The 23,147-nt window shown below is 40.1% G+C and overlaps 1 protein-coding gene across 1 annotated transcript; it reads right to left on the minus strand.

Moving 5' to 3' along the window:
- Window positions 1–604: 604 nt before the first annotated feature.
- On the minus strand, window positions 605–18,432 carry slc25a12 (solute carrier family 25 member 12). The gene is made up of 18 exons (XM_058403603.1): window positions 18,359–18,432; window positions 17,552–17,605; window positions 13,048–13,193; window positions 11,552–11,667; window positions 10,537–10,676; window positions 9,852–9,998; window positions 9,196–9,334; window positions 8,930–9,023; window positions 8,746–8,830; window positions 7,830–7,911; window positions 7,381–7,539; window positions 6,965–7,017; window positions 6,452–6,532; window positions 4,644–4,784; window positions 4,327–4,465; window positions 3,860–4,018; window positions 3,162–3,252; window positions 605–2,513 (listed from the first exon to the last, which is right to left on the minus strand). Exons 1-18 carry the CDS (start codon window positions 18,368–18,370, stop codon window positions 2,318–2,320), a joined length of 2,034 nt encoding a protein of 677 aa, XP_058259586.1. The 5' UTR covers window positions 18,371–18,432; the 3' UTR covers window positions 605–2,317.
- Window positions 18,433–23,147: the final 4,715 nt, after the last annotated feature.

Consider the following 23,147-nt stretch of genomic DNA (forward strand, 5'->3'; position numbering starts at 1 on the left):
ATATCTTGAATTAAGTTTAATATCTAAAGGTTATTTAATATTTCATTAAGTCTCTTGTCTAGATACACTATATTGCCAAAAGTTTTGGGACATGTGCCTTTACATGCACATGAATGTAATATGGAGTTGTCCCACCCTTTGCAGCTATAACAGCTTCAACTCTTCTGGGAAGGCTTTCCACAAGGTTTAGGAGTGTGTTTATGGGAATTTTTGACCATTCCTCTAGAAGTGCATTTGTGAGGTCAGGCACTGATGTTGGACGAGAAGGTCTGGCTCGCAGTCTCCACTCCAATTCAGGTTGAGGTCGGGACTCTGTGCAGACCAGTCAAGTTCCTCCACACCAAACTCACTCATCCATGTCTTTATGGACCTTGCTTTGTGCACTGGTGTGCAGTCATGTTGGAACAGGAAGGGGTCATCCCCAAACTGTTCCCACAAAGCATGAAATTGCTTTAAGTTAAATATTTTATTCATTATTAAAATACTAAATATTATTTATTAACAATAAAAATTTTATTTATATTATTTATTTAAAAATAAAATGATTTTATCAAATAATATACAAAATTAAATACTTAAGACAGATTGAAATAAATAGTCTGGGTTTAAAATTTTAACCGTCCATGATTTATTTCCATAAAATACAATACAAGAATGAAATGCATTTAAATTATCTCCTAGACGTCATCATCAGGTCGATTTTCATTTCCGTCTTATAATTCATGTGATTTTGATCAGTGAGCGGTAGTTGGGGAAACCTCTGTACACGCGTCAGTGAGAGGCCGAGATGAAGACGACTGCACCGCGCTCCTCTGTGCAAAAGAGATGTACAACTATGTACAGGGCATGTGCAAGCTACGCAAAGCATTATGGGGAAGGGGGGGGGGACAGGGCTCTACAGAGAGCATGCTTTAATAACACAAGAGGAGGAGGAGGAAGAGTAGGAGGAACTCCCTAAACACCAGCAAAATTATAATGATAATAATAATAATAATAATAACAGTAATAAGGAGTGAGAGGATTAGATGCAGCATGTACACAAACATGTTCACAGGAAACTCAGGTCATGTGGGACAGGAGGGGGAAAAAAAAAAAAATAAAAAATCCATCTTAAAGCTCATCAGAGCGAGCGTGTGCGTGATAGCTGCCTGTCAACGTGAAATTTAGGAATTTTAGGAAAATAAATAAAATGTAACACACAATGTTCCCCTTTCAGGCATCACAGTGGACATGTGGAAGATGATGTGCGCAGAATTATAACGTTCAGTTATTTGATTTAAGAACGGAGCTAAGTTTCATCCACTACCTATAGATCGATCGACAAAGTTCACACGCTAAACACGTCCTGGCCGAATGATTCCGTTCGGATTAAAGGGAACATTACAGCCAAAGTGTTGTGGTACAAGCGTCAACCTGAATTATTCGACTATTAGACTGAAATGTGTATTGGAGCAGATTTTCTGACCTGATTCACTGCTGTGAGTTTTATTTGTGCCCTAAAACAAAGTGATGGAGTTATTTGTTATGCAGTATTCAAGTCACATCGCTCAGTGTGATCATTAGTTGCATCAGAAGCTGGAAAAAAAACAAAAAACTAGAACAGACATTGTCAAGGTATCTCCTATACTAAAAGTTTCCGCTCAGTATCAGCCAACTCAGTGCTCGATTGGTCTCGTAGTTAGTAAGAGGAGGTATATTTGCTGTAAGAGTAGCAGGTATGGAATGTAGCTGACAGGAAAAAAGCTCTGCAGTGTCTAAATAGTCGATGGACTACACTGCCGATTTATTTTCAAGAATGTGACAATTTCAGGCTTAATATGTTTACTTTTCATACCTTATTTTTTAAAATATGTTTGCAAAGTTGCCAAATTGGACTTGCTATCTTTTTAAAAGCTGCCAAAATCCCTCTATATCATCCCAAAGCATTCAGTAACTAATGTATAAGTATATACACATGCACGTAACAGTCAGTGGATGAATTGAAAAGGATCTGGCAACCACAGCTATCCCACACAATCTGAGTTCGCTTTGAAGTTGCAGAGGAAAACGTACTGGCTTTAACAGTCAGATTAAAAAAAAAAAAAGAAAAAGGAAAAAAAAAGGCTAATGCGGAGCATTATAATGAATGAACTGAAACATTCAGTTGAAATAGAGGAGGCACTGATGAACTCCTATCAGAAAATAAAACCCACCGTCTCCCCCACCACACAACAACGACGACAACAACAGACTGAAACTAAAAACAGGAGCAAAGCAGGCTGGATGACGGACACGTACACAGCCGCTGGAGGACAGGACTAGAGTGGGCGTGGCCTGCTTAAGAAGCCGACCCTTTAGAGGGCTGGATGCTGACCACGCCGGACGATTTGAATTTGGGCAGGTGGAGTCCGAATTTGCTCTCGACGCCGGCGAACGTAGCGGCGGCCAGCCGGTAACCTCCGACGTGCTCGGCGTTCACCGGAGGGAGCTCGGAGATACGAGACTTGGGCGTCGGCTCTGAACCGGACGGACGACTGTGGAGACAGAAGAAAGGTCAGAGGTCACGATCTGCATTGCTTTGCTAAAAATGATGCTTGATTATGTTTCCAGATATGTAAAATTCCTGTAAAGTAACACGACTGAATAGTGACATTAGATTTTAATGCTTAAAAATTAGTTTATGGTTAGGAATAGGACTTTGTTTTGTAGTGGTGCTTCAGGTTATCTTCAGGTGATTTTGACTATAGGAAAGTAGACAACAAGCAAATTAATTAATAATAATAAAAAAAAAAAAATCTAAACCTATAAGAGATTGCAATTTATCCCTGTTCTGAGCTAGCATCTCTCACCACAACATCTCTGTTGAGATAATCTACTTTAAGCCACATAAATGCATTTGCTACAGAAAATGTTTAAGTCATTGTTTTTTGTGTTTATACGTCGATCTATTCTGTATTTTCATTCAAGCAATCACTTCAGCGCTCTCAAATCCTTGGTAGTTGATGCCCCTGCTCTAAAACATCAAGAGTAAACTATACCTCTGTATTCATCCTGATGGTAAGCCCTTATGGAGATCACAACATATCTACACACATCTCTGTACGTCTGTGAGGTGTGATCTAGATATGGGAAATGGTAATAGAAACCGTGATGCAAGACTAAGAAGAATCATCAGTACTTACTGTCCACCGAAGTCCACATAGAACCATCTCTGCAGGAGTTCATAGGTCACCAGGGTCACGGCGAACTGAGGTGATGAGCGGAAAACACGAGCTAGCAGAGAGAGAGAGAGAAAGCATGGGATTATAATCTAATAAGTCTTTCTGATTATTCTCTCTTACTGTCTATGCTCATCAAATGTAAAGCAACGTCTAAAGATTTCTATGAAGCTGCTTTGTGACATTGATTTGCCTAAATAAAATATACATATGATTTCTAACAGGCTCTCCGTGACCCGAGTATAGATCGGATAAGTGGAACAGACAATGAAATGAAAAAAATATGAGTTGTATAGCGCTTTTAACGAGCACGACCCCCCCCCTCAAAAGACAAACAAATCTTCTGTTTTCAGTGGGATGAAAAAGGGACATTGTTACTTCATCGCAGTAATCAGTCACTGTCTGAACTCCAGCTCTCACTGAGAATATCTGACTTGTAGCCGTTTTCTCACACTGAGGTGGTTATGAGAATTCTACACTTAATCCTGTTTTAGTTTTTTCAGCACTTCTACCAATTTAGCAACAAGTACAGGTCTTTAATAAATATAATAATATAATATAATTTATAATAAATTTATATTATATATAATATATATATATATATATATATATATATTATAAATTATAAATTATAATTGTGTGTATGAGAGCCGATGTTTTACCTCCAGCCCCTTTCCAGAAAGCTCTGAAGCCCTCCTCTCTCAGGATCTTGCGGAAGCAGTCGATAACCCCGCTGTAAGTGGTCTGTCCTGCACGAGCTGCCACCTGCAGTCGCGTTTTGATGACATCAGCAGGGGTGACCAGCGAGGCGGCCGGGACTCCTGTTCAATCGTAGAGTCAAGAACATTTAGAAATTCATGTTAGGGGCCATGAACCCATGTTTTCTGACCAATCAGTGTTGAGTATTATAGAATGCTGCTATATAATACGCTCCATTATATACAACATGAACTTAAGACTCACACATGAACATTTGCTTTTATGTTATATTTTCTATTTCTATTTCCAACAAGCGCTGATGTTTGCTTGGCTTCGTTATACAATTTCGTGCTTTGACGTGCTTAGAATGAGATAATGTGATGTAAATTGATGAATGAGTGGCGTGTGGATGTTGTGGTGGAGTGTTTACCTGCGATGGCTCCGGCTGTGAGCAGCTGCAGCGGGCCGATTCTTCCATCCTCATCAGCGAGTGATGATTTAGTATGAGCGTACACAGGGAAGTAGATTGCAGAAAAGGGAATATCACGCAGGAAACAAGCCTTTGCACCCTATACAAAGAGGATTAAATTAGCAGTCAGATGTGTTAATCATAGTGGGAAGGGAGGGAGAAGAGAGAAAAAAAAAAAAAAAAAAAAAAAGACAATAAGTACAGTAAAGTGTGTTTAAACTGAAACCTGGCCTTGCACTCTTGATCTTTGGATGCCATCATGCTGAGATTAGTGTTACCTTATAGAGGCCGAAGAAACCGAGGTCTCGGATCACACTGAGCGCGCTCACTCTGGGGCCTGTGGTGATCTCACCAGCAACCTGGAGACGAATCTTGACAATCTCAAGGGGATTGGTGAAAATCACCTGAGAGGCGCCGGCCTATAAGAGTGGGAACAACACGATTATAGATGTTTATTTTATGACTTCTGCATTATTGACTCAGTACAAAAAAATTTTCCTCCCAAACATTGCTTTTTCCCACCTTTTTGTTTTTTTAATCAGAGTCTGTTACAGAAAAATGTTCGGATGCAAGAACAGTACAGTACAATGATGATGACATGATATTGCCTCAGTTTTTTTTTAATGGTCGAAAAATAATTTTATTTAAAAATCAAAAAGGATTCAAGGGCCATGGTGTACAAGGGTGCTGATGTTCTAGCGTTTGGCCTGCTATGGTCTTACAACCAGTGGACCTGAGCACTGTCATTTCAGCACCATGGACAGCTCAGACAGCACCATTTTGTCTTTCCAGAGGAAGCTGGTTCTCAGGTCCTTCAAAGCCAATTCACACGGCATATTCTTAAATGTTTTGGTCATTCACCTCAAGCAGATCAATTATTATTACTGTAGACATCCTTGATCAATATTACATGCCCGGTCTGAAAAGCCATAAAGAAAATATGGAGAAGTCATGAAAGTCATGGAGAAGTCATGAAATTGTTATTACTACATTTCTGATATTTTAGTCCCCATCCAAATCTACCAGTTCGTCATTTTACAAGCCCCAAAAGGCTCATATCATCTTCATACTGTCTCGTCCCAGTTACAGCTCAATATGCAGAAAAATATACAACTTTAAAAAAAAAAACCTGCTAGATACACAATACTTCCTGGGATTTACTCAAGTTATTTAATTTCTATCATAGACACATCCTACATAATTGTTATGGCCATAACACAATTGTTATGTTAAGGCCATAAGACCTTACTATTGATCAAGCACAAACCCTAAAACAAACAAAGCATTTTGTATTAAAGACATATGAGCTTCTGGTGTGATGACCATTAATACATCCTGAGGACAGCAGTGTGAGTGGATAATAATTACTACATTGTCTCCAAGCATTATTCTTCTGTAGCTCCCATAAAAAAATAAATTCTCTAAACAGGCCTTGTTAGCTTTGTCTTTAAATCAGGTTTTCAAATCTTTCTGTGTAAAATTATAATCCTTAGTAGACAGCCATCCTGATGAGTATCATGAGCTCAAACACCCATGCACCCCTTGGTGCAGAAAAAAAAAAAAAGTCCATGGGCTGGAGTCAGACCTGATGTAGCTCCGCCCACCAAGGTAGAGTTAAGCCAAACATTCAGGGAGTGGAGACAACTTTGTTGCAGATGAGCTGTCAGGGTTTTGCTCTCACGATGATGTAGGTCAGATGACAATGCCAACATGGCAGATATAGTATGTCCTGATTGTACTCATATCACATACACCTACTGCTCAAAACATATTGTCAATCTACAGCTACAGAGTAGTGGGTACTGAATTTAATGCAGTAATTACAGTCACAGTAGGCAATTTGGGACACAGGCAGTGTGTTTCATGCTGGATAAGAGTGTTGTTTCATGTATTGTGTGGGTTTGGTTAGAATGGCGATCAGGTCCAATTCGAACTCTCCATTTCTGAATCAATCTCCGAATGCCACTAATACACCTCACTAGCTTCCCAGCAAATGCAGTGAAGTGATGATTCATGTGTAGCTAAATACTGAGGTATAATGTATAACTGAGGATATATCTGCAGGCCCTCACATCCTGATACTCACACATCCACCAGCCAGAATCTCCGCAGGCAGAGCAACCGAACCATCTTTTTCAGAGAATTTGTCCCTCACAAAGTCGTTCACCTGTAAGATAAAAACAAAAACAAGGTTAGACTCATGTATTCTACTCATTTCATTCAATATCAAAATAGCAATAAAGCAAACGATAACATAATTAGTATCTTTACGAATACAATGATTGCTGTATTGTTTCGACTGCTTTGTTTCATTACATTACATACTGTAATGTGTGTACTCTCTCTACTGGCACATTCATGCTCATGTTGCAGTGCTTTCCAAGTTTAGATTTGTAGCATAATTCTGTTGATTTCAGCCCAGATTTTTAAAGACCAATGTAACCTATGTTTATGAGCAACAAACAAGACATTTCACCTACATTTTAGTCATATTACACAGTCTAAAATATATTATGAATATAGTAAAAATAAACAAAGTACACAAACAGGAAGATACAGGAATATTTGAAGGCTCGAAAGAAACAGGAAAAGGACTTACAGTGAGCTTGATGGCTTTCTCTGGAGCCACACCAATGAGCTGAGGAACGAGACCTGGCCAGGATAGATACGGATACAGAGACCAAGAGAGAGAGAGAGAGAGAGAAAGATGAGAAGCACAAATTAGCAAAATGAGTTATTGCCAATTTTATCCAGCTATTATGTTTTTTCCATGAGACTTTTAATGTAGCAGCTTTCTTGGTGCAGACACACTGTACACTATGAACAATGTTGTCAATTTAAAGAAGTGTAAAGAAAAAGGCAAGAGGTGATTTCATATGATTGCGCTTTCAACTGGCTTTTAGACTTTACCTTTAGCTCACACAAAGAGTAAACAATCGAGATTGGTCTACAGTACAGCTGTGTGCTGTGTAACTTTTAAGGACTGAGCTTTCCCACACCACCACAATGTGTTACCTCTGTAGAAGCCAAAGAAGCCCTCGTAACGCAGGACTTTCTTGGCACAGTCAAAGCTGTTCTTGTACATGAGCTCTCCTACAAAGGAGCCGGTGGAACGCTGGTTCTGCATCCGCGTCTTCACCAGGTCGATAGGATACACTGCTGTCGCTCCCGTTGCTACCCACAGGCAAAAGCTCATATTATTCACAGTATACATCATGTGTACGATTCTTGTGGTACTGATAGCCTAAATTATTCCACATAAAATAATGAACAATTAAGATAATCTGGCTATACCTAGACTATAAACTCAAACTGACTCTCGACATGTTTCACTGGGTAGGTCGGTGATTTCTTTTCTGAAATATGGTGTAAATTGTAATTATGACTGAATTTAAATCTGAGTAAATGCTATAGATAGATACACAGGCATGAGCTAAAATGTGTGTGTGTGTGTAATCTTTCACCTCCAGCAATAGAGCCCAGGGTGAAGCGATATGCTGACTCAGCAGCCTGGAGCCACACAGGACGAGTCCCATCACTGCGGATCTGAGAATGACAAATGGTTGGACAGAGACGGAGACAAATAAATAAGTTTGTCTATATTCCTCCAGATTTCAAAACAAAACAAAAAACAAAAAAAACAGTAAGCCCGACCAAAATGGTGCAGGCAATAATCATGTTATTATAAGACATTTCCCCACACAAACAGCAATACACATTACACATTACATATACATACACTATATCGCCAAAAGTTGAATTCAAGTGTTTTTTAGGGGTTGGTTTTGGCCCTTTAGTTCCAGTGAAAGGAACCCTTAATGTTTCAGAATACCAAGACATTTGGACAATTACATGCTACCATCTGTGAATGAACAGTTTAGGGATGACCCCTTCCTGTTCCAACCTGACTGCACACCAGTGCACAATGCAAGGTCCATAAATACATGGATGCGTGAGTTTGGTGTGGAGGAACTTGACTTGAGTCCTGAACTCAACCCCATAGAACACCTTTGGGATGAATTAACAGTCTGTGACAGTTTTGGCCTGGCTCGCAGTCTCCGCTGTAATTCATCCCAAAGGTGTTCATGTTGGAACAAGAAGGGGTCATCCCTAAACTGTTCCCATAATGTTGGGTGCATGAAATTGTCCAAAATGTCTTGGCATGCTGAAGCATTAAAAGGTCCTCTCATTGGAATCAAGGGGCTGAGCCCAACCCCTGAAAAACAACACCTGAAGTGGGGGTCCCAAAACTTTTGACAATATAGTGTACACATGAAAGTTCATCTATAAACAGTGATTCGGTTTAATAACAAAGCCACATGGAGTGATTTGGACAAACTGGTGGACACTCGGCACTCTCCGATCATGTGGTAGGCCCACCTGTCTCTGCGCCTCTGCTAGGTGATAAGGCAACGCGCCCTCCTCCAGAGGAGCTATCCGCTCAATATCAGCCAGGTTCAGTCGCCTAGGAAAGAACAGAATGGAGCCAGAAATGAAGAAATTATCCAAATCTATGTAAATATATACTTTGTATGTGTGGAAAACAATTTAACAAACCTATTACCCAGTTTGTGAGTGGAGGCCAGAGAGCTGATACAGGATATCGATCTCCATAGGAGTGATCTGACCAAACTTGTTTGCGGCATGCACAAACTCCTCTATTGACCGAAAGAAATGAAGAATGTTCAGGCTAGTTTACACCAAAATCCCAACATACAGTGATGATCATGAGCACCTCTAAGACTTCATACAGGAGAAGACTCAAACATCGCTATAGACAAATCCCTTTTATCAGGCTTTACACAGTGAACACGTTGCACGCTGCTGTACCTTTAGTGAGGAGCGTGTCTTTGCGGCTGCCGGCGAGCGTGCTGTAGATTTTGCGGATGAGTTCCATGTTGTTGAGGAGTGAGTTGAAGGCGTTGAAGTAGGAGAAGCTGACCATGTGAGAGGTCCCGCTACCTGCTACCTGGAGACGGCAAACACCATCACGGCAAAATCAATTAAAACATCCACAAACAAGCAATATCTGTCTGTCTATCTATGTACTCAGCTTTTATTATATCTCGTATTATATTGTATTCTGCTTGTGGATGTACAAAAATTATGATAATGAGTAACTACAGGTTCTTGGAATATCTATATTTTAATTTAAAATACCTATAATGCAATTTATGCATTACAGCAAATGGTGGGAGGTCCAGAATTGGAGGTGCAGCACATTCCTGGATTTATTCTGTAGTCTTGTGAAAAAGTGTAGTTTGCATGCAGATAAGTTATCCAAGCAGTTAGTCTATCTAGTGTAGATAGTTACAGTGTTATGGTAACAGTGTATGTCAAATGGGCCACTTTTTTAAAATTGCTACAGGCAAATAAAGTCTCCTGGGTCATGACAATGAGTGAAGACTTTTTAGTGTTTGGTTCTTGTAACGATGAATTGACCCAGATTAGAGAGAACAGCCCTAAAAATACACACACACACTTACTGAGACCAGATTTTCCTCAACAAAACTGGTCAACATGTGGTGTCTGATGGTGGACATGATGTCACTGAAGTCCATGGCGGAGATCATCCCGGTTTTGGCTTTGTCCTTCTGTGCAAATGCCTGCCGGGCGTGCTCCAACTGCAGCTCCTACAGCAACAATGAATGGGAAAGAAAAAATAATCAGTCAGAAATCAGATGTGGGCTCTTAGTTAGTTTAAAAAAAGTATTTAGCAGAAACAATGACGCTTCTGAGAGAGAGAGAGAGAGAGAGAGAGAGAAGTGAGAGTGAGAGAGAGGGGGGGCAGAGAGACAGAGAGAGACAGGAAAGCAGTGAGTGAAAGTGTGTGCGCTTTAATGAGTGTGCCCTGCCAGTTCTTTTGTTCTGGGACACAATGTTATAATTACACATGCTTGTGCTTTTCACTGGGGTGAGGTGATCTGCTCAAATCACACAGCAGCACCATATGAGAGATTAGACGGAGATACAGTGAGATTAGACGGAGATACTCCTCTTGGTATGTGGTTTTAATTCATTTCATCATCAAATATGCATAATGCAAAGTTCCTTACAAATGAACACATACACAAGTCACGTAGCAGACAGACCAGGAGTGTCACACTGCCTGATGGGAATGAGTAGACGAGGTGTGTGTGGTGTGTGGTGAGGTGTGTGTTTGCATGCTACCTGCAGGAACTGGGTGAACTCCAGGTAGCTAAGGTGTTTGGTTCGGTCGTGGCCGAAGTGAAGGCGGATGAACTCACAGTCCCAGTTGAAGGGGATGTGGTGATGCACCGTCGTCTGGCTGAATATATCACGCACATTTTCTGCAGACAGATGGATGATCAGAGAGAGAAACAGACATAGATAGATAAAGAGAACATGAGAGAAAGGAGAGAGTAAGAGACAAACAAGAATAGAGAGAGAGACAGAAAAGAAGAGAATGAGACAGAACAAGAGAAAGACAAAAGGAGAGACAGAACGAGTAAAAAAAGGAAAAAAAAGGTAGAAAGTGAGACAGAATTAGAAGAATAGGAATAAAGGGAGAATAAGAGCATATAATTATTAGAAAAAAAAATCATTATTAAAATAATTATTTTGAAGCACAGCTGTATATCAGGATGGCTTTAACTTTTTATATTCAGCAATTCAACATTGTCAAGTAGCTAGTGTTAATCTCACCAATAAAAACAATCAATTAATTTACATAGCCCTAAAACAACAATGTACAAAGGCAAATGCTGAAAAATCACACTTTACGTTCATTAATGTGAAATGAAAATGTAAAATTTGTTCAATTCTTGAGCGCATGGAAATCAGACAACTAAACAAACCAGACTCTCGTCTAAACCACCTAAAATGAAATGATGAACCTGCTTTCATCTGCAGAAGAGGAATATCAGCTCTGCAAATTGTGATCTATTCAGTGTGTACAAGAACACCAGAAGCTGCTCAAGTGAAAGTGATGCAACAGAACGTGAGAAACTGGACGTGGCTCTGAAGCGAGACGTTTCATGGCGATAAAACAATGAAGCCTGTGAAAGACAGTACTAATCACCTTAAAGACAAAAAAAAAAAAAAAAAAACCTACATCACTGCAATCTTTCACTAAATCAAATAAATCAAACCAAAGAGTGAGCAAAAAAAGGTGTAGTGGTGTCTCATGGGGACATCATTGTAGACATAAAATGTGCACACTTACCAAAGGAGATGTCTCCGGTCCCGGTTTTATCGAACAGCTGGAAGGCCACGATGAAAAGGGCATCTGGCACACAAAGAATAGACTCAAAGGCCAAAAACTCCTGGAATGAAATCAGTCTTCATATTGAGAGAGAGAGAGAGAGAGAGAGAGAGAGAGAGAGATAGATTACTTCACCAACACTTGAAACACATGGAAAATGACTAATCTAAAATGCCTGTGTAAGTTATAAGTCCATTATTTCAGGTGATTTCTTCATCAGTACTACAGACATGTGATCTCCCTCAAGCCATTTTCGCCTGTAAAATAAACAGCTGTCTATTATCATAATGGAAACGTATTTCCAAGCGATACTTTCAAGAACTAAAAAATGTGCTCTCACTCAGCAAAATCAGGAAGTCTGAGAGGTTCCATGTTCCATGAATCTTTACTTAAATTCTATGTTCGTGCCCAGTCAAAGAAACACAAATATTATCCAGTTATACAAGCTTGCTAGATTCACCTATTTAATTACCGCTAAATAAAAACATCTTATTTTTAAAAAAAAACACCACGCTTCGCAATGGGTACTTTGGTCTACTGCTTTTGAATACTGTCCTCTCCAACCTACTAACGGCTCTAACATGGAGACGTTTGGTTTGAGGGTGTGTGATACCAAGGAGAGATCACTAGAATGTATAATTTATATGTGGGAGATTAAATATGGAGTTTAGTGGGCTGGAGAAGCCAGGAAGGAGCTCAGAGAGACATTACTTTTGCACTGTTTTATAACTCTATACACGTGCTGCTGCTGTACGAAAAAGCACAACATGAAGCAGCAGAAAAGGGGAATCTCACAGACAGAGACAGACAAGAAGATATGGACAGACAGCGAAGGACAGACAGCGACAGGCAGACACAGAGAGAGACAGACACAGACAGAGAGACAGACACAGACAGAGAGACAGACACAGACAGAGAGACAGACACAGACAGAGAGACAGACACAGACAGACAGACACAGAGCAGACATAGAGCAGATGTGTACACAGAGAAAGAGAGGGGCACAGAGAGATACAGAGGGAGAGACCCAGACAGACAGACAGACACAGACAGAGAGACACAGACAGAGAGACAGACACACAGACAGAGAGACAGACACACAGACAGAGAGACAGAGAGACAGAGACACAGACAGAGAGACAGAGACACAGACAGAGAGACAGAGACACAGACAGACATAGAGCAGATGTGTACACAGAGAAAGAGAGGGGCACAGAGAGATACAGAGGGAGAGACCCAGACAGACAGGCACAGATCAGAAAGGATGAGACTAAAGGAAATAAACGTCAGGCTGCAGACAGGAGAAACTAGATGTAGGCGAGACTGCCAAGAGCACAAATGAGACAGAGGTGAGAGCATAAAAAGGAGACAGTAATGAGACCACAAGGAGAACAAGCTGGCTGCCAAAGCCCAGAGGGGATGAGATGAGAGACGAGACGGAGGTGTGTCGGTCTTACCCATCCTTGGTGGTGTCTGCCACTCCGGCGAGCAGCTGCACAGTTTTGGGGTTGTGATGGATCTGTGTGTGGAGACCCAAATACTTCTGCACAAAGTCAGTAGGGGTCATAAAGCGCTCGCCATCCTTATCCACAATGCTGGCATACTGACACACAAACACACACAAAGACAACATGAGCATAAAATATGATCAAATCAAGCAATAGTATATAGGAGGTAATAAAGAAAACCTGCCTTTTTTTCCTTCTTCGTATACAATCGATTTATTTAAGCCGCTGCCTCTGAATCCTGCGTTAAAAACTGCTAACAAACAAGGCTCCAACACCACACGTTTTAGTCAGGATTAACACTAGTCCCAACACAACACTGCTGTCAGATTAAAGCGCTCGAGCGCCGCCCAGCACACCTGAAGCAGAGCCAAACAATCGGAGCGTGAGAAAGATGGAGCCAACAAATCCTGCTGTATCTGGTGTCTCTGGGCATGTTAAGTGATGGAAAGGGCACAAGGTTCAAACCTTCCTGGTGCTTGTTGCTATTGTGCTGCGTGCAAATTAGAGCTGCATTCACTCACACACATACTCAAACACACCAACCTGAATCTTCCTTATACACAATTTTATTTCTCTCTCTGATATCACAGACATTCATTATGCTATCATTATATACAATTTTATATTATATATATATAAAACAAATCACATATAATGCCACTTTAATTGCCCCGGCTTTTACAAGACAGACTTGTTATAACTAGATTGAACTCCCTGATTACGCAATTGCACATTTCGACCATATAGTACACAATAATGAAAAGGAAATGAATTATCACCACACTCTGGTGTCACCCGGAGGAGGATGTGGTTCGCTTTTATGTCTGGTTCCTCTCAAGGTTTCTGATAATATTGTTTCATGGAGTCTTTTTATTTTCAGCCTCACCTATGGCTTGCTTATTAAGGAGTAGATTAAAAATTTGTTAAAAGTTAAACAAAGTCCCCTGTTTAAAGCACAAAAAGAAAACTGAATGAAAAAACTGACGGTAAAGCAACCAAGAGTTTGCGATAAATATGCACGATACTTTTAATGCAGAGTTAGTTTTTCTACTGTTCCTTTGAAACACTCTACATTTCTATTCCATCTCCAGCTTAGTATTTTCTGCTTGAGGGCTCGTGAGAGGTTTTACTCAGTCCGAGTGACTTGGCATCTCAGGATAAAAAGGCATGGGCGGGGGGGAATGGGGGGCTAAGACAAGGTATTGATTGTTTTTAGTCGCATATTAATGAGCAACAAGTTAACTCAGGCAGACTTGTATTGAGACTGAGCTGTAGCAGGTTTCTAATTAAAAACAATTTAAATGAACTAAACCTTACCTTCAACTCTGAAACCAAGACCAATGTGAGTCTCTCCTGCCACAAATCGGCATAAAACACTTACAAGATCGACATCATAACACACTACAACATAAGTTCCCAGCCTTTCGCTATGCTGAACCTCTTGAACGTATCAAATATTTGCCTGAAGTGCCACTTTGGACTACTGAATAAAAAAAGTTTTTAAACTGATCTGCTGTACGCTGTGCAACCTCCAAACACTCAGCAGGTTTTGTGGCCAGGTTTTCATGGCTTGTTTTCAAAGCTCATTAGAAAGTCACGACACACACCATACACAAACATACACCACACACATCATGCACAAACACACACACACTCAGTGGCCTCGTTACTGTCTGTGAACACACATCTACATTCACCTTGATCTCCTCCCTGAACACTTCCTGATTTGGGATTTTTTAATGACTACATACACCAACCAGGTATAACATTATGACCACCTGCCTAATGTTGTGTTGGTCCTCCTTTTGCTGCCAAAACAGCCCTGACCCGTCCTGCACTGTGTATTCTGACACCTTTCTATCAGACCCAGCATTAACTTCTTCAGTAATTTGAGCAACAGTAGCTCGTCTGTTGGATCGGATCACACGGGTCAGCCTTCGCTCCCAACATGCATCAATGAGCCTTGACCGCCCATGACCCTGTCACCGGTTCACCACTGTTCCTTCCTTGGACCACTTTTGATAGATACTGACCACTGCAGACTGGGAACACCCCACAAGAGCTGCAGTTTTGGAGATGCTCTGATCCAGTGGTCTAGCCATCACAATCTGGCCCTTCGTCAAACTCGCTCAAATCCTTACACTTGCCCGTTTTTCCTGCTTCCAACACATCAACTTTGAGGACAAAATGTTCACTTGCTGCCGTACATATCCCCCCCACTAACAGGTGCCATGATTCGATAATCAGTATTATTTACTTTACCTGTCAGTGCTCATATTATGCCTAATCAGTGTATCTGTCCATTTCAAGAGATTTTAAACACACTTAAGATGACGTTGATTTGGTTGTGAAGAACATACTGATTATCAAATGCTAGGAGCTGCATATCTCATAATACATCTCATGACATGAGCTATGAGTATTTCAACCAACATCTATCATTTTTTACTTGTGAGGTTACAACAAAATGGTGGATTATGAACCGTTTTAATTTAATGCTATTAACAGCACAACACTGCAACAACTCAATACATCAGTAAACCAAACAACAACAACAACAACAACAACAACAAGATGGCTGGTGATTAAACTAAATTCCTGAATCCTCGACTTTGGTCTGAATATCCCTAAAAGGCAGAGAGAACATTTCTCTCACTGTGAGAAAGATAAAACAGAGCGGTTGATCTCGTGGAGGCTCAGTAGTGTGATGTACTGCATGATCTAATACATTACTGTCCTTCAAACATCCAAATACAGACAAGTGTGTACTTCATGGATCTAGTGCACACTTCAAGGCTTCTTAGGAAAAGAAACACACACAAAAATTTCCAAGTGAGGGCGCTCACTCTGATCCAGAAAATCCTGCCACATGTCTGTTCCACCGCAGGAGACAGACAGACAACCCGAAGAGTTCAACTTTACCTCACTTTCAAAACAATGATCCCTAGTACACTAGAGGGATAACAAGGAGCTACCTGGATTTTAACTCTACATTAACTACATTTTAATGAATAAATAAATAAAAAAAATACAAGAAACAAGTTATTAAAAACAGCAAATAAAGCAAATATATTTAAAATTGCAATAAATAAGACAATAATTAAAAATAATAAAAAAAGTGCTAAATAAACTAAAAAAAACAAAAACAAAAAAAAAACAAAAACAAATTTAAAACAATACCATGATACCTCAAAAGAAAATGTTCCTGTAAAACTAAGGTAAAACATTTAAAAGCTTATACAACCCACGTCAGACAGGCTTTATTTATCCTTCATGAATATTCTGCTTTAATTTCCTTATATAAGCGCACTATACAGGGATATATATGCACCCAAGCTTCGAGACTCAATAAACATCTTACATAAAGCATAATAAAGGTTTCTGCACCTTATATGGTGAATATAATGCACAATCCTAAGGTGGCATCCTTGTTAGAAACTATGAGAGGTCCTATTGTTGTGGAAGTTTAACTCAATCCCATACACATCTCAATAAACGGAACATTATTAACGTCTCCTTGGCCTTAGATATTATACTACAGAGCCCCGGGTGTTGCAGCGTTTCATAGAGAGACATCTGGAATTTATCTTATGTTCCATATACAATATAATGCACTTTGTTTCTACTTAATGCACTCCATGTGTGATTTGGGATTCAGTTTAAAAGACAGCACAAGGAGTAAAATAATGGCTTCTATGTAGCACATACAACACCCACATACCTGTTGCTGTATTTAGGTGAGTGTTTGTGTATCTGAGCATGAAAGATCAGGGGGTGTATAATGCAAAAATAACAGCCAGTGGTGAAGGTTCTGTGCTTGTGAGAAAAAGGTCACAAGTTCAAAATACAGCATAGTCAAAGGCCAAGGCCCCTAAGCCTCACATAACACATCTGCATGCTGGCATTTTGTTCTCCCTCACACTCCAGTTGGACCAAACTGCCTAAGAAATAAGCACATGCTGCTATCCAGGAGAAATTGGTCAAACCAATACACTCAATATTCGATAACGTATCTGAATTAATCCTAACAAGATCCCGCTCAGCTAGATCAGAGATGCATAGAGGCTCAAGGAGGCTGATTTTGGACTCGGACACCAGAGTTGAACATGACGGAAAAACTTCCCAGATGCTCCTGTAGCCACAGCAACCTCCATCCAAAAAAGACCAGTCAGAGATCTATAAGGAGCGCTCTGTTTAAGGACATGAGCTTCAGTGCTGCACACTCACGAAAAATAGATATCAGCTGTTTCCTGTCATCCCTTTTAAGAATTTATGACAAACAGATGTAGTACTTTGCACTTTTCTTTGTTAACAACTAGAAATGTGGCATATGTGCATTTTAGTTTGTCATTTTTGTAGATTAGAGCTCTGAATCAGTTTTGATTTTAACATCTATACGGAAAAAAACGAGTGATTCATCAAACCGACTTGGGGTTGAAATGTAGAGTCTTACCTTTTGGAAGATGATCTTGAGCTCGTTGGGGTCGGCCCTTTTGGTAGACTGCACCTGAAAAGAGCAAAGACCGAAGTTCTAAGTGAGGCTGCATAATGATCCAAATATTACGTACTTCAGAGGTAACCCTACTGCTTTTACTTTGACATTATCCCTGGTGTTAAAACATATAAACAGTGGGTCATTGAGCACCTTAGTCCTTAGGCCTCCTGCACTCAACCTTCAAGCTAGGAATCCTAACATGAACACATCAAGGGCACTTCCTTCACCTGAATGAGCTTCAAGAAAGCACCTTGAACTGGATGGTACAGATCTCTGAGGATGTATCTGTAACTTGGCTAACATTTAACATGACAAAGAAAATTAAACAGACACTAGACATTATTTAACGTCATGGACATCACTGATGGCTGAGCAATTATTTATTTCCACTAAAGCCAATTAACGGAAATTGAAAATGAGAGATTGCTGTCGCCCTTATAAATGAATAAGCTCTATATTTACTGCGAAAGTGACAAAAAAAAATCAATACTAAACATAATTTATGGAGACTGGCAGCACTTACACCGTTACCTCGCTGTAGGAATTTTCCCTGTTATATTGCTAATAGCTAACGGAGTAGCAAAGCAAAAAAGAAAGCATGCTAACTAGCTAGCCGAAGCTAAGCCAAACAACATCAGAGGAGCATTCACATTCTTGATCTCTATCTAAACCGCTACCACTGTCTAAACATCTAAAACAACTTGCAAAGCTGCACGAAAAGAGCCTTTTTTCCTAAATAAAGCGGGTGTGTAAAGCCGGAGTCACCTTGGCCGCCATGCTGCTTCTGACGTCACTCGCGCAGGACTGGCAAGTTGACGCATGCGCGATGCTTTCCGCCTCCAGCGCCGTAAAAAATCTCTCGCTTCTTGGACCAGGAGCCAATCACAACCCTCGATACTCCCTACCTAGGTGCACTACTCAGGGTATTTCCTTCTGAAAGCTTTTAAACTTGAGATACGGAATCAGATGTCCAACATGGCGTCGTTAGATATGTGGAAAAAAGCTTATCTGAGATGCATTATTATGGACGTTTGCGCAATATGAAAAGTATGTCGTCATAATTATCCCACCTATACTTAATAAGGGGAAAGTACAGCAGCTTCATGTCTAGAAAAAAGAAATAGAAATAGCCTTTATTTGTCACATATACATTACAGCAGAGTGAAAAGTCTAAGTCTAAGGGATGATGTAATAAAAACAAAACAAAACACAGAAATTAATTCTCTCCTTAAATTTGTCAGTGGTAGACAGTAAGGTGGATAAATAAAACACAATTTTAGTAGATTTTTAATTTTTATGCAGCTCAAATATCACTTGAACAAAATCTATGATCTATTAATCATTTAAATTCTATTAATAAATATTTAGGTAATAATTGATAATATGTAGGAAAATGATATTTGTTCTGAAATAAAATTAAAAAATAAAAATAAAACATCAGTTTTTGGTAATAGAGTTAAACAAAAACAAAATAACAAAAATAGGCAATTTTTAATAAAATGTAATATTTCTGATGTAAAATAATGAAAGGTAAGGTAACAAAACAAATCAATCTCTAAGCAATGCAACCGGGCGTAAGATAAAACAAAATAAAAATGGAAAGAAAATAGACATTGTTTAATATTCTGCAGACTATTAAAGTCATTCATATTCTTATTAAAAGAACAAACTAAAATAATTTTATGTAATTTATTTATATTTTATAATGTAAAATATAAATAAGAAAACAAGTAAAATATATATATATGTAAATAATAATAATAATAAAAATAATAATAATAAAAATAATAATAACAGAAAATTACTTCTCTAAAGGGTTAAACATTTGAATAACATCTGATCATTTTTTTCCCCCTTGAGCCAACCCCAGTTCCAGCCCATGTAGACAAAGCTCCGCCCCCAGAACAGGTAGTAGTTCAACTTTAGTTAGCATGCTAATTAATGACTACAATAACTTTAAACACGAGCTTAATGTAAGTTCACTTGGACATTCAACCTCTGGAAAGATGAGCTACAACTCTATTAGGGCTTGTCTGTAAAATTACTGGGGTTTTTTTCATCCACATAATACACATGTCTACTACATCCATCCATTTACCACCTATCATACACAGGGTCACTTATCATATCCCAGGAGACTTGGGGCACACAGCTTAGGACAGCTTGGTTGGGGTGCCAGTCCACCACAGGATACAATTCCACAAACCTCTTAAAACACTATGGATAAATTAAATGCCCATTAGCTTACAACACATATATTTGAACTAGGGAGAATATTAGAGTAACTAGGTGAAGCCACCAAGCTCAGGGAGGACATTCAAGATTCAAGATTCAAGAAGCTTTATTGTCATTTCAACCACATATAGCTGACGCAGTACATAGTGAAATGAAACAACATTTCTCCAGGACCTGGTGCTACATAAACATACAACAACAAAGAGTTCAACACAAAAAAAACAACACCACAGAGCTAGGACAGAAGTTTGTCTTAGCCACGTAAAGTGCACAGTGTGCAGCTAGGTGCAAACAGAGCATAGACAAGACAGTGCAAAAGACAATAAATACAATAAAGACAACACAAAAGAACACAGGACACTTAGCGCCAAAAAAGAGAGAAAAGAACATGTGTGAAGGCATGTAAGTGAAATAAAATAAGATAAAATGAAATGATGTAAAAAAGTATTGTGCAAAATAATTGTGCAAAAATACACAGCAGCGGTTAAGGTAGTGCAAATAGAAATAAACATAAATATGATTATAGCAGCAGATGACAGGTAGAGGCAGTGCAATAAGTAATGAACAATATAAATTATGTGTGCGTGTGTGTGCGCGTCCACACAGTCAAGAGAGAGTGTGTGTGTATCTGTGTGTGAGAGAGACAGAGAGTTGTATACAGTTCAGTCCTGAGTGAGAGTGTGTGAGAGTGTAGAACAGTTCAGTCCTGAGTGAGAGTGTGTGTGTGTGTGTGTGTGAGAGTGTAGAACAGTTCAGTCCTGAGTGAGAGTGTGTGTGTGTGTGTGTGTGTGTGAGAGAGTGTAGAACAGTTTAGTCCTGGGTGTTGAGGAGCCTGATGGCTTGAGGAAAGAAATTGTTACACAGTCTGGTTGTGAGGGCCCGAATGCTCCGGTACCTCTTTCCAGATGGCAGGAGGGTGAAGAGTGTGTGTGAGGGGTGTGTGGGATCAGCCACAATGCTGTTGGCTTTGCGGATGCAGCGTGCGGTGTAAATGTCTGTGATAGAGGGGAGAGAGACTCCGATGATCTTTTCAGCTGTCCTCACTATCCGCTGAAGGGTCTTGCGATCCGAGACGGTGCAGTTCCCAAACCAGGCAGTGATGCAGCTGCTCAGGACGCTCTCGATGGTCCCTCTGTAGAACACAGTCAGGATGGGGGAAGGGAGATGGGCTTTCCTCAGCCTCCTCAGGAAGTAGAGGCGCTGCTGGGCTTTCTTGGTGATGGAGCTGGTGTTGAGTGACCAGGTGAAGTTCTCCGCCAGATGGACACCAAGGAATTTGGTGCTCTTGATGGTCTCCACCGAGGATCTGTCGATGGACAGCGGAGAATGGTCACACTGTGCTCTCCTGAAGTCAACAACCATCTCTTTGGTCTTGTCGACGTTCAGGGAGAGGTTGTTGGCTCTGCACCAGGCTGTTAGATGTTGCACCTCCTCTCTGTATGCTGACTCGTCGTTCTTGCTGATGAGACCCACCACGGTCGTGTCATCGGCGAACTTGATGATGTGGTTGGAGCTGTGCATTGCTGCACAGTCGTGGGTCAGCAGAGTGAACAGCAATGGACTGAGCACACAGCCCTGAGGTGCTCCAGTGCTCAGTGTGGTGGTGCTGGAGATACTGTTCCCGATCCGGACTGACTGGGGTCTCCCAGTCAGGAAATCCAGGATCCAGTTGCAGAGAGATGTGTTCAGGCCCAGGAGGCTCAGCTTCTCAATCAGCTGCTGAGGGATGATTGTGTTGAATGCTGAACTGAAATCTATGAACAGCATTCGAACGTAGCAGTCTTTACAGTCCAGGTGTGTGAGGGCCAGATGGAGGGTTGTGGTGATGGCGTCGTCCGTGGAGCGGTTAGGACGATACGCAAACTTTATGCACCCATGGTGGAGGTGCATTAAATAAATAAAATGTAAATTAATTGTTTTTTAAAACTAAAATTGTTTTTCTCTGAAGTTTGTTTTAACATTTCTTAAATAAGCTAGGCACAGGTGATATCACTAAACTAGTAATGGGGTAATTATGAGGAAGTCTTCTGACTATGAGGCTTCTTGTGCTGTCTGCCTCCATCTGCTGGACATGTTATGGAATGACAAAGAGTTAATATGAGAAAAATCATTTATTGCCCCTTTAATGCTTTTACTGTTTGAGGGTCAGGAGAACTGTGTGTTTTATAAGTTTAAAATGTTTTATTTACAATGTAAATTTACAATTACAACTTACAGTTATCAGACTCCATTATTCTTATTGACTGCTAAAGGAATCTACTCAGCACTGACAGTGCAATGAAAGCTGCATTCTACCTGTACTACCTCCCAGAGTAATGTAGTAGCTTAGTGGTTAAGGTGTTGGACTACTGAATGGCAGGTTGTCAGGTCCACCAAGCTGCCACTGCTGGGCCATTGAACAAGGCACTTATATGGTGTCAATTTCACGCCATAGGTATCATGGGCATAAAAAAATATATAATACACACGAATCACAGAATTGAATACAAAATTTAAAAAATGACAAAAAACTACAAGAATAGAACACAAAATACTAGGAATTAAAAACTAAATTTTATTTTCCTTGCTTACTTTACTTGGATGCTTGTTCTTTCTATAATTTTATTGCTCGTAATTTCTTCTCTTTATTCATGCCTCAGTTTTCTGTGCTCTTCTTTCCAAGTTGCTTGCTTGCAATTACAAAAATCACAAGTAGAGATTTAAGCAGATTAGGAGCAATATGAAAGTCTCCAGTGGTCTACTGGTTCTCAACTGACAGCCCTTCTCTAGCCAGTCAATAAAGTGATGCCACTGACGCGTGACTCTGCCACTTAGTGTTTGAACCTGTCTTGAGCAAGTGAGGAGATGGGCATACACTTAACACTCAATTGCTCAGTTGTGTAAAACAAACAAAAGCTCTCTATGATGATTCCTTCTATGCCTCACTGAGTTGTGTGTACCAATTTACATATATTTCTGGCATTTGGCAGATGCTCTTATCCAGAGCGACCTACAAGAGTGCGTTGAAGTCTCTGTCAATGAACACATTAACACTGGTTCAAAAGGTTGTAGACTTAGGATTCCAACAGTCTAAAAACTACCCCAGCTGCATGAGTGGTTGAACATATAGCTAAAAAACTCCAAAATCACTGAAAGAAATTGAGTGGGACACCATGATGCTCAGTGAAAGATGATCCACATTGGTAACTAAGTCCAGTAAGTGATGCCACTGCTCACCTACGAGCTGCCTGTGAACCATGTGAACACATGCTCTAGAATTGAAGGGGATCATCCCTTGTATTTTTTTAACACCTGTTTTGTGAATTACTATCTATTGTTA

Source organism: Hemibagrus wyckioides, linkage group LG11, assembly GCF_019097595.1.
Source record: "Hemibagrus wyckioides isolate EC202008001 linkage group LG11, SWU_Hwy_1.0, whole genome shotgun sequence".
NCBI classification, from domain to species: Eukaryota; Metazoa; Chordata; class Actinopteri; order Siluriformes; family Bagridae; genus Hemibagrus; species Hemibagrus wyckioides.

Bases quoted from the DNA above. Each gene is read 5' to 3' on its own strand.
- slc25a12 (XM_058403603.1), bottom strand. The intron at 3,253-3,859 runs GTAAAACATCGG...TCTCTCTGCTAG, and splicing joins TTTCTGGAAAGGGGCTGGAG to CTCGTGTTTTCCGCTCATCA. The intron at 2,514-3,161 runs GTAAGTACTGAT...CTGTCTCCACAG, and splicing joins TATGTGGACTTCGGTGGACA to TCGTCCGTCCGGTTCAGAGC.